The 12,363-nt window shown below is 35.3% G+C and overlaps 1 protein-coding gene across 1 annotated transcript in view; it reads right to left on the bottom strand.

Moving 5' to 3' along the window:
* The window catches only part of INPP4B (inositol polyphosphate-4-phosphatase type II B), a 723,258-nt gene that overhangs the window by 422,442 nt on the left and 288,453 nt on the right, over positions 1-12,363 (bottom strand). The window contains exons 3-4 of the mRNA XM_052654320.1: positions 8,611-8,822; positions 5,877-5,921 (exon numbers count right to left, since the gene is read on the bottom strand). Of these exons, the coding sequence (XP_052510280.1) occupies positions 5,877-5,921; positions 8,611-8,701 (136 nt within the window). The 5' untranslated portion in view covers positions 8,702-8,822. The remainder of the gene's footprint in view (positions 1-5,876; positions 5,922-8,610; positions 8,823-12,363) is intronic.

The following is a 12,363-nucleotide window of genomic DNA, read 5'->3' as shown; positions in this document are numbered from 1 at the left end:
CACACAGACACAGTTAAATAAGGGTTTTGTTGTAAATGCAGTTTGTTAGCCTGCTTTGACAACTCTTACATTTCCTTGTTGAATAAAATATCCTTTTGACAGATGATTTTTAATGACTACATAGTTTTCCATCTTTAAAATATATGTTTCACTATAAAAAATAAATAACACATGCTGATTGACTCTGAGTTGGGGATGAAGTGGAGTGGCTCAAACTTTGCTTTATCAGTTCTATATTTGAGGTATTAGAAGAAAAGTCAAGAAATGAGATGGGCAAACAGAAATCAAGAGGGTTGTCAGGGAACTTCCCTCATGGGTCAGTGGCTAAGGCTCCATTCTCCCAATGCAAGGGTCCTGGGTTCAAACCCTGGACAGGGAACTAGATCCCAAATGCTGCAATTATTTTAAGATCTGGTGCAGCCAAATAAATAAATAAATATTTTTTAAAAAGAGGATTAGCTATCTGAAAATGTATGATGACACAGGACTACATTGCAGCAGTAAATCTGCATGGTCTATTACTGATTTTAATCTGATATCGTTCTCACTATATTAATAATAAAATTATAGAAATCAATATGGGTTTATTAACTTTAGAGAAAACAGAGATATAAAGCAAGGATCTATTAAATAATTTGAACCTCAAACCTCAAATAATTTGAACCTTATTTTTTGTGCTAATAAAATCTGTAGAAAAGAACTGATGCATTTTTCAATTCAAGAGGAAGAAGTCTCTGGGGGGAAAAAATCATTTTATCATTCTTAAAAGAGAAAACAGCTTCACAAAAGGTGAGGAACTGAACAATCATTTGACATTGAATCCCACCTCTCTCTAACCCTTACTCACTAGAGTCTCAGCAACACCCAAGCACCAGGATTGATCCTATCATCCAGAGGTTCAGTCCAGGTGCAGATGAGGGAGACTAAAAGAAGCCTGGGAGCAGGAACTCACTGGCTCCGCCCCTCTCTTAACATTGTCCTATTCTGACTCTGACATTCCCAGTTCAGTCGCTCAGTCAGGTCCGACTCTTTGCGACCCCATGAATCTGACATCCTACTGGCCCAATAAACAGTCCTTCACTATTTGCAATTTCCAATTTCACTTCAAGACCAGTTCAGCTCATAACCTGGTTTCATGCCCAATCAAACCAGCAACCTGAGTTCCTACCCTCGAGCCCCAGTCTTCTCATTCTTCCAACCCTATTACCTGCTGCGTAAGTATCTCCTATAGTCTGCCCCCTCAGGCTGGGAGAGTCACCTGGATCTTGTGTTCAGTATGGATACATTCCAAATCAGCCTCCACACCCTGCCTAAGTCTCTTCGGACCCACAGAGGCCTGCCTCGACTCTATGTCCAAGATAGGCCCCAAATAGGCCCTCTGTTCTCCACACCAACTCCTCCTCCCCCAGGCACAGTCTATAGAGTTGCCCTGTTTCTGCCTACACAAGACTTAATACTTTCTGAGAGTACTTTTTAAGTTTTCTATGCTCCCAGTAAAGTTGAGATGAATGAATTACTTGCATTTGTTAGGGATTTCACTCCCTCCACCATGTCGCCATGTTCCTATAAGTGACACCAAGGCTGGTGATGTGTGTAAAGCGTGTGTTTCAATGTACCCTGCAACTGCTCACTTGGCTTTCATCAGGTATCAGGCATCAGCATGTAAGTTATTTCAAGAATGTGACCTCATGCTGTTAAATGAAAAACACAAGAATCACATGTACATACACACATGCCATTCTCGCCTACAGATTAACGTGCATTAGTGACTATTGCCTTGGATTCATGATATATGTGGTGTCCATATAAAAATATGAAAACATTCCTTTAAGTATTCTATTCACTTTGGAGGTAGTAAATGGAGGCATGACAATAAGTGTGATAAGTATAATCAGGGAACTAAACTTAAGAAACAGTTCACAGGAATTTCTTTTCTTTCATATCTTTGTCAAATGACTCAATTCTATATATAATTTCCCACAATGGTTTCAAGAAAGAAATGTTATCTGATTGTGAGAAATGATCCCTCTTCATAAATGCCAGCTTTGTTGAAATAAAACAATTTTATTAAACTGTAAACAAAATCTGTATTCTCTTGGATTTTTACTAATTTTTCTCTTTGTGAAAATAAAAAGGGTACCTATATACTTAAGTTAAACAATCAAAGACACGTGAAAGCATAGCTATCAGTGTACAGGTGAATTACACAATTTAAACGCAGTCAACCACTAGAAATACTATTGACGATGAGCATGCGATCCTCATCTTATCAGTACATGTTTATCTTTTACTATCAAGATATTTTTAACCAATCAACTTGCTCAATTGACTAGACATCTCCCACCTGATTAACTTGAATAAAGATATAGCAATGGAACTTCAGTAAGATATAATGATTTTATATAGACAAGACAGAAACAAATCCTTGATGGAAAGTAACTCATACAAAATAATATGACACCTACAAAATTAGTTTGGCTGTTCACAATTTAAAAAGCAAGGCCACTGAAACTCTCAATTTATTTGAATACTTTGGTACAGACTCGAGAATCAAATGTAAGAAAAAAATTATTTGGATGGATAAACAACACAGTCCTACTATATAGAACAGGGAGATATATTCAATATCCTGAGATAAATTATAATGGAAAAGAATATATTAAAATGTATATATATACATATATGTGTATGTATAACTGAATCACTTTTCTGTACAGTGGAAAATAACATGACATTGTAAATCAACTATACTTCAATAAAAGAAAATCTACCTCCAAAAAAATTTTAGTTGAAAAATTAGTTGGAAAAAAGTTTCTCACATCCTTATTCTGTTTCTAGATTTTTTGTAGTAAGATGCTTTGCTTTCTTTCTCATTATTAAATATGCATATTCTTAAACAGTGAAAAAATATTTAAGAAAATACTACTGTTTCACTTATTAATTATGAAATGAAGCTATCTATATGATAGATGAAGTCTTGAATAATTTGTGAGATTAAAAAAAACTTAAAGAAAAAAATGGTGACAAAAATATACACTAAAACCTACATGGGTTTGGCTGTGATGTCTTTGAAAGAATAGTTTAAAAAAAATCTTCAAGAAATGGTACAGTTAAGGATCTTTTAAGTGCTAAGAAGTATAACAAACAGTTTAGGAAATACATATTCCAGGATCAACAACACAATTCCCTGAAGATTCTAGATAACTTTCTTTTGTTTACTCATCAAGGATTTCCTGCCATATGACAAAATAAAATTACCTGTTGTTAAGAATTCTAGTGTATTTTTTGAATAGATATGAAAAAAGAAAATTAAAGTTTGCTTTTTTAAATGGGAGAAATATTATTATGAATAAATTCTCAGAGCTGCTCACCTCTTAAATCTATGATTCAAGCCAGAAATGTAAGTGATGACAGCATTGTTCCCAAACTTGACTGTACTTTCAAAACAATTAGTATACTCTTTGAAAAAGACAGGAAACTTTAATTGAAATAGAAGATAGGTATTTGCTCCATGCATTCTGTCTCCATGCTTGACTAACAGCCTCTACTCTGATTACTTCTGCCTAATTCAGATTTCCCCTGTTCTCCAGGATTCAAGCAAGAAAGCTTTCTTTGGGCTTTGAAATACTTTTAATGAGTCTAACAACTCTTCATTTTTCAGAAGTCTTGCTGAAAGGTTGAAAAAAATGAATATATTATCTTAAAAATAAAAGATGAGTAAGTCTCAAGTAACAAGAGTTATAGTTAGTGAGTCAGGAGGTGCCAAGGTCTTTTTTGATACTTGGCTCCCTTTCCGAAAAGTGGATTTTTTCTTTATTTGACAACATCTGAGAATTTTCTAGACAAATAAATAAATAAATAAATAAAGTATATCTTTGTCAGTGGTTGCCAGGCATTGCCAGAAAGACAGGGATGAACAGGCAGAGCTCAGAGAACTTTTAGGGCAGTGAAGATACTAAGTATGATACTATAATGATGAACACATGTTTATACATTGTCCAAACCCATAGATAATATATAACTGCAAGGATGAACCCTAGTGTAAATTATGGACTTACGCAGTCTCAGTCATGTATGACTGTTTGTGACCCCATGGACTGTATGTAGCCCATGAGGCTCCTGTGTCCATGGGATTCTCCAGACAAGAATACTGGAGTGAGTTACCATTTCCTTTTCCAGGGAATCTGCCTGACCCAGGGACTGAATCTGGGTCTCCTGTTTCTCTTGCATTGGCAGGTGGGTTCTTTACCACTGAGTCACCCAGAAAGCCCCAAATTATTGACTTAGGATGACAATAATCTGTCACTGTGAGTTCATCAACTGTAACAAATGTACCATTCTGGCTGGGGGATGCTGGTAATGGGAGAGGCTATACATATGTAGGGGCCAGAAAGTACCTAGGAAACCTCTATATCTTCTGTCCAAATTTGGTATGAACTGCAAACTTTTCAAAAAATAAAACCTATTAGAAAGATAAAGAAAACAAAAGCAAAAAAATTATGACTGTTTTCTCAATAAGTTATGCTTCAAACTGTAATATTTTGAGTGACAGATGTAAATTTGAAACATTTCATTATATAATAAAAATATATATTCCTAAAATAATTGGAACTTCAAATCACTACAAACTACTACAGAGAGTGGAGATATATGTTTCAACTTGCCCATAACTTCATAAAATATGTATGTATTGACATTCAATGATTTGGATATTAAAATATATCTGGTAAAATTTCATACAAATAAATGTAAAAATATTAGAAACATTTCAAAGTACTTCAGGACAATGAAAGAAGAAAAGTCTCAATAGTTCATAGGAACCATATTTTTACCCCCTTTAAATGCCATCTTGCAACTAATTCCCTAATAGCACTTTGTAGTCATAACCAATTCAAGTTCCTACTCACTAGCTAAGTAGTGGACCAGCCTCAGGATATGCATTTTTTTTTAAACTACTGCTACATAAGCAAAAATTGTTTTTATTGAAGTGTAGTTGATTTACAGTGTTGTAGGGGTGCACATTTTTAATTCATCCTTTGACAAACTTACAAATTTCTACATGTGATAGATTCTTAGAGTTGCTTAAGCAAGTTAAAACTTTCAATTAAAATTAAATTCTTATGTATACTATCATGTAAGAATCGAATCACCAGTCTATGTCCGATGCAGGATACAGCATGCTTGGGGCTGGTGCACGGGGATGACCCAGAGGGATGTTGTGGGGAGGGAGGTGGGAGGGGGGTTCATGTTTGGGAACGCATGTACACCCGTGATGGATTCATGTCAATGTATGGCAAAACCAATACAGTATTGTAAAGTAAAATAAAGTAAAAATAAAAATTAAAAAATAAATAAATTAATTAAATTAAATTCTCAAAGTCAAGGATCTCTCCACAATATCAACATGGAAGAGCAAGGGAATATTTTTGAGTGACCAAAGGGGAGCACAGACCTTGTAAACGTCATAAAGAAGGACAAAGGAAAACTCTACATGAGCCCAGTTAACCTCTCAAGGAGTGAGTAATTAGACACGTGGATGTTGAGTAATGATTTGCAACAAACTGTATTAGAATGAGTGTTGGGCAAAGGACTTGTGGTCAGCAGATCTGACTGACAGATACAAACCCATCACCTCTGAAGTCCTCAATCCTTGGGTCACAAGCTGACCTGCTCCACAGCTCAGATTCTTCACTTATAAACTGGGGAAAATAACACTTACCTTATAGAATGATTTTTTTTTTTACAGAATAATATTCATGAAATGTGTAAAAATATATTATAAGTAACAGTGATATCAGTAACATACCTAAAGTTGTAAACTGTATGTACAAAAGGCTTATTACATTTATAGCTATAAATGAATAAGAATTTCTTACCAAGGATGAATTCCAACTGTGGTTCATCTGGAGTCTTCTGAATGCCTATGAATAATAGGCACAAATTCAGATTGAATATATTTAACTCATCAAAATCATGTGAACATATATAACTCTTACCCTGCCCACAATGTATAAACGCCCACAAGGTCTGCCAACATTATTTGGCAGAACAAATAAACTCAGTTAATCATCCAGACATATATAACAAGTCAATTCTCAGGGCAGGATGTAATATTTATAGCAAAACTAGATATGGCTAAAGATTTGATTGCTCTATTTAGTTCCATGGTCGTAAAACAGAAATATTGTTTCTGTAAGGCATGAAAAATGCAAAACATATTTTTCATCTGTTTCTGTTTCTTTTGTATATATGTCGACAGAGATGGACCCTTCACAAGGATGACCTCATCCAAGTCTCTGAAACAGATTTCTCCTTCACACCATTTCAACCTTGTGCTAATAGTAAATAATTAAAGAGCTATTTCTAGTTAGGTTACTCAGGACACGATGATGGCAGTTATTCTGCCAATTTACTGATAGCTCAAATCAGGATTCTGTCAAATGTTCTTTCCTTTTTTGGCAGTTAAAAAAAAAATCTATTAACATGGCTAAATGATTTAAGATGAAGTGAGAGGGAAAGTAAGTTTGAGAACAAAGGTAAGGAAATGGGAACATCTAATGGTTAGAGGATAGAAAGGTAAGGCTGTGGCAAGTAATAAAATGGTAGATGGATTCGTTAAGACCACAGTCTGTTTCAGAGCTTCCTAAACAAGAGTGGCTGACTGGGGATATAGCCATTTTTTTTTTTCAATATCATCAAATGAACTATAATCTATAAAAATAATGAATCACTATGTTGTACACCTTCACCTAATATAATATCGTAAGTCAACTATACTTCAATAAAAAAAGAAAAAAAAGAAATAGAGATCATAAAAAATATAAAACCAAATAAATAAAACTACAAAAAGTAAGCACAAAGAGTGACTTAAAGAGTGACTGAGAATTGGGATGTCATTTGTCACCACTCATGGTTGACTAAGAAATAAAAGATTATAAAAATCTTCTCCTTGTTTATCTTTATTGGTGTACTCATCAGATAAAATTTATATGTATTAGCATTTAGTCATGAATATACTGTATCCACTACAGACTGGCATTTGCTATCCACCTCTGCAAGGATTAAATCATGAGCTGCTGCAGCTGCTGACCTTCAGTATCCCCTGGAAGGAATTTAGGGTAGAGATCATAAATGAGGCACTCTATGATTTGGAGAAAACCAACAAAAAAAATGGCAGAACAGGTTTTCAGATAGATATTTTCAGGAGACAATTTCATAAGCCCAGTTCTTGCATCTCCTCATATCTAGAGAAGTACTAAAATCCTTCAGGGTGGCACCTGCTCCTCATAACTAGCAGTGGCCTTCATGAGAATAGCAGAAACCTTCTGCAGAAATATGTGCTTGACTGCATGTACTCCTCTTTCACCAAAATCACATGTACACTGACCTTTCCCCCTGCTTCTCTGCAGCAGTTCCTCAGAGCTATCTGAAATGCTGTCTCCCGGGCTATAGTTTTCATTTTGTCCAATAAAACATAACTTATAACTCGTATGTTGTACACTATTTTTTCAGTTGACAACTGTTAGAACCATCTCTTTGTATAAAAACCATCTGTTTTTTATGTACAGAGTCCATATTTTTTGCATTTATGTTTACTTTTATTTCCTACTGACATTTAACAATTTTAGACTTTCTAAGAGGGGTTAGATTGACAACTATTAGGTAGGTCTTTATTAATTTCAAAGTACTGTAGGTTTTTTTAAGGCAATTAACAATTCTGCTGTTAGCTCTGACCATCAAATTACTCAAATAAACTTATATAACCAGTGTCATTTTCTCAAGATTATTTTTATAATGTAAATGAAATGAGAGGTTAGGCATATGTTTGCCAGGGCTAAATAACTGGATAAGAATCTTTTGAATAAAACACAACACATGGCTGATTCATGTCAATGTATGGCAAAACACTATAATATTGTAAAGTAATTAGCTTTCAATTAAAATAAATAAATTTTTTAAAAAGTTTATGCTAAACAATCTAACCCAAACACTAGAATGTTAAGCATGAGATGAAACATATACTTCTTCCAGTGATTTTAATTACTTAAGTAGCACAAAAACCAATGCTCATGTTCAAATGCTAATCCTGGCCAAATAACCAAGCTTGCTTGCTCTATTGATGTGACTTAGGTGCGGCAGCAACCACTAAGCAGCTAGTGTAATCGTTGTGCCCTAATGTTTCCAACTGAAATGTCTTTGGTTTTAAAGAGAAAATTTCTAGGTTTCAAAAAATAATTCCACATGAGAGTAGAAATATGTTCAATAGAAAGTGTGCCACAATAGCCCCCTAAATGGTGTCTCGGACCCTCTCTGTGCATCCACAATCAGGTTTCCATCAACATCCAGAGTGATTTTTTCAAAATTCGAGTACTGTCTTAGTTTTCCAATTGATCTTCAAATAAAGATCAAAATTCTTATCAAAAAAAGAAACTATATACTGTTCTTAATACACATTCAAGAACAATGGTTCTATTTGATATTGAACCATTTCATAGACTATTATCTCCCTCACCCAGGATAAAAGAGGAGAGACGTATCATAGACTTAGAACACTAAAATAATAGTGCAAAGGAACAACATTATTTAATTTGGAGGTGCACTTATACTCACTTGTGAACTGAAAGTCCCCGGTGTCATTTGCCTGGGGGGTAGGCAGAAAGTTCTGGCCTTCTTCTGATGCTCCTTCCTCTTTGATTTCCATGATCAATCTTCACAGTTCCTTAAATCTTCCCACTGTTTGTGCCCAAATGCCACGGCCAAAGACTCCTGGTTTAATATAGGTGTATTTTCAGCTAAAGTCCTGATCTTCCCACTCTGAAATTCTGCATTTAGGAAACAGAAACAGCAAAAGTCTCAGTCACTTCCAAGTTCAGTATAAAGCTAAAAACTCAAGGTAGGTAGAGCCTACGGCTACCTTCATATGAAATTCCTTCCCGCCTCTCCCACTTTTATTTTCAGAATGTATCCACACAGTTAATGTATCATAAACTCTGGGTTAAATGGGTATTCTCTATGTAATAATTTTACTGTCATATGAGATACTTCTAAATCCTAAGAGGTATTTTCTTTCTCTTCTAATTCACTTTGTAAAATAGCACATAGCTATAGGAGCTGCTAAATTAATATGTACCTAATTTAGCAGCAAGAGCAGATAGCGTCTTCACAAAGCATTAGCATGTTCAGCCAAGCTGTATCTTACTATCATTCCTTCCATTAGAACTGCCCTTTACGCTTATCTCCCTACCCACTTTTGTTACAACACTATTCATGAGCACTTTAAGATCATTTGGCACAACACTTTTCTTCCAAGATGAGCTAACAGGTTGTTCAGGGACGTTCCAACTTCATCATTATACATAGTCTCTTGCTTCTTTGCCTAATCAAAGTTTAAATGTTTAAAGACTGGGATATATGGTGAAAAGAATGAACAGTAATTTTAAAAAGCTAAAATTCCAGGGCAAACAAAAGGAACAGCAAAATGATGAAAATTAGCATGGGGAAAGAAAGCCTCCAAAAATTTAATACCCTGTTACACAGACAGACTCAAATAGTACTGAATTCATTTTGATTTTTAGTATGTTACACATGACCAAGAGTGAATTAGGGGAAAAAAAATCAATGTTGTTTTAATTCAAGTTACCACCTGAATTAAAATGTATAAAAATCTTTAAACGTCTACCCAATGCTATTTAATGAGATAGCAGCAATGGGGTTTGGTTTGGAATACTGATTTGGTTTCCAACTTTACAAGTTCATAAACTCACTCTTTGTTGTTTTCATAAAAGCAACTTCGTTTATAATTCAGCTCTAGTGTTTAAATGTCATCTGGCAAAAATTAAATCCAGAGAGCATCTTGAATCTTTAGAACATATTACAATAAGGTTGCAGATAAATACACATTGGCTTCTAAGGATATAACTAGGGATACTTGCTGGGGTAAAAGGCTATAGTACTATCAATAAGACCAAATCCATTAATTTGGTAATTATATTTTTTATTGAGTTATAGTTAATGTACAATATTACATAAATTACAGGCATACAACACAGTGATTCACAATGTTTAAGGTTATACTGCATCTATAGTTACTATAAAATATTGGCTATTATATTCCCTGTGAGGTACTATATATCCTTGTAGCTTATTTTATACATAATAGTTTGTGTCCCTTAATTCCCTACCCCTATATTGGAAACAAAAGCAAAAATAAATGGAACCTAATTGAACTTAAAGGAAACCGTCAACAGGATGAAAAGACAGCTTACTGAATGGGAGAAAACATTTGCAAATGATATGACTGATAAGGGGTTAATATCCAAAATATATAAACGGCTCATACAACTTAACATCAAAAACAAACAACCCAATTAAAAACTGGACAGAGATCTGAATAAACACTCTTTCCAAAGAGGAGATGCAGATGTGCCAATAGGCACAAGTAACTATGCCAAGCATCACTAATCATTAAGGAAATGCAAATCAAAACCACAATGACCTATGACCTCATACCAGTCAGAATGGCTATCATCAAAAAGAACACAAACAAATGTTGGAGAGGATGTGGAGAAAAGGGAACCCTCATACACTGTTTGTAGGAATGTAAATTGGTACAGCCACTGTGGAAAATCATAAATACACACACACACACACACACACACACACACACACACACACACACACACACATAATTTTCCATTTGAAACAAGATGGATAAACTTGGAGGGTACTATGCCAAGTGAAATGTCAGATAGAAGAAAACAAATACTGTATGATATTACTTGAATGTTAAGTCTAAAAAATACAACCAAGTAGTGAATATAATAATAATAATAAAAAGAAGCAAACTCACAGGTACAGAAAACAAATTAGTAGTTTCCAGTGTGAGAGGGAATTGGGGAGGGGTAATATAGGGGTTAAAAAATTATATTTTAAATTAAGGTAATATTTTCTTGTTGGATTATTTAAATTTAGATATCTTCTTAATAAGGAAAGGCACATATTTATCGTATCACATCCTTTAAGAATCTATGACAAATGCATTAGCATTAGTGGAATGCATTAGTATCTGTGGAAGAGCGCCACATGTGTGGGACTCAGAGACATGGATTTGTTAACTTTACTACACACTTTGATCAAAGACTTAATCCCTAATCCTGATCAGTCATTTTAAAAACTGTAAAGGAGATCTAAATAAGGCAATACGGATATCCTAGCAAAATAATAACCTGGTACACAAATGTAAATAATTAACAAATGTCAACTCCACGTGTGGGTTTTGTACACTTGTGTAATTTGAGGGTGAGTAGAGAGGACTAAACTAAGATGCCCACAAAGACCCACTAACAGGGCTTCCCTCATGGCTCAGACAGTAAAGCGTCTGCCTACAATGCGGGAGACCTGGGTTCAACCCCTGGGTCAGAAAGATCTTCTGGAGAAGGAAATGGCACCCCACCCCAGTATTCTTGCCTGGAAAATCCCATGGATGGAGGACCCTGGGAGGCTACAGTCCATGGGGTCGCAAAGAGTCGGACACAACTGAGCGAATTCACTCACTCACTCAGGGAGGACAAAACTAAGATGCCCACAAAGACCCACTAACATAGTCCCATTTTAAGCATGCCCATTCGAAACTGAAAAATGAACTCAATTTTAGAGAGAATGGAGCCAGACCTATGAAACAAAGATTATTTGACACCCTTTTAAGATTCTATTCATTTCCATTCTATCTTTGCTGCATCTGAGGACAAATTTCAGGTTTGATAGTTATCAGCAAGGCAAAGACCTCAGAAGGAATCAGCTACAGTACTGGCAAAGTAAAAACCAAGCATCTCCAGCTGATAAATATAGCCTTTGCCTAGGGTTATGGTTAGGCGCAATAGTTCCTTTTCTGTGTCTGTTTGGAAACTTTTTGGTTTGGAGATCATGCATAAAAATAGACTGAGGTCTTTACATACCACGCAGAAGTTTAAAACAGCCAGAGACTAAACAATTCTTAAAGCAGAAAGAAACCACATTAAGTATACCTTAAGCAGATTTGATTTTTAGAAGGCTTTTGTTGCTGTTTTTAAGTAGCTAAGTCCTGTCCTACTCTTTTGCGACCTTATGGACTGTAGCCTGCCAAGCTCCTCTGTCCATCGGATTTCCCAAGGAAGAATAGTGGAGTGAGTTGCCATTTCCTTCTCTAGGGCATCTTCCCAACCCAAGGATCAAACCTGCATCTCCTGCATTGGTAGGTGGGTTCTTTACCACTGAGCCACAAGGGAAGCCCTTTTAAAAAATGTATTGAAAGTCAAAGGGGAGAATATACTAGAATGTGACACCTTGGTAAGGAGATCAACCTGTTTGAACGCAATTCTAATATTC

This window comes from Budorcas taxicolor, chromosome 17, assembly GCF_023091745.1.
Source record: "Budorcas taxicolor isolate Tak-1 chromosome 17, Takin1.1, whole genome shotgun sequence".
Lineage (NCBI taxonomy): Eukaryota > Metazoa > Chordata > Mammalia > Artiodactyla > Bovidae > Budorcas > Budorcas taxicolor.
This window is presented reverse-complemented; position numbering and strand designations above follow the sequence as displayed.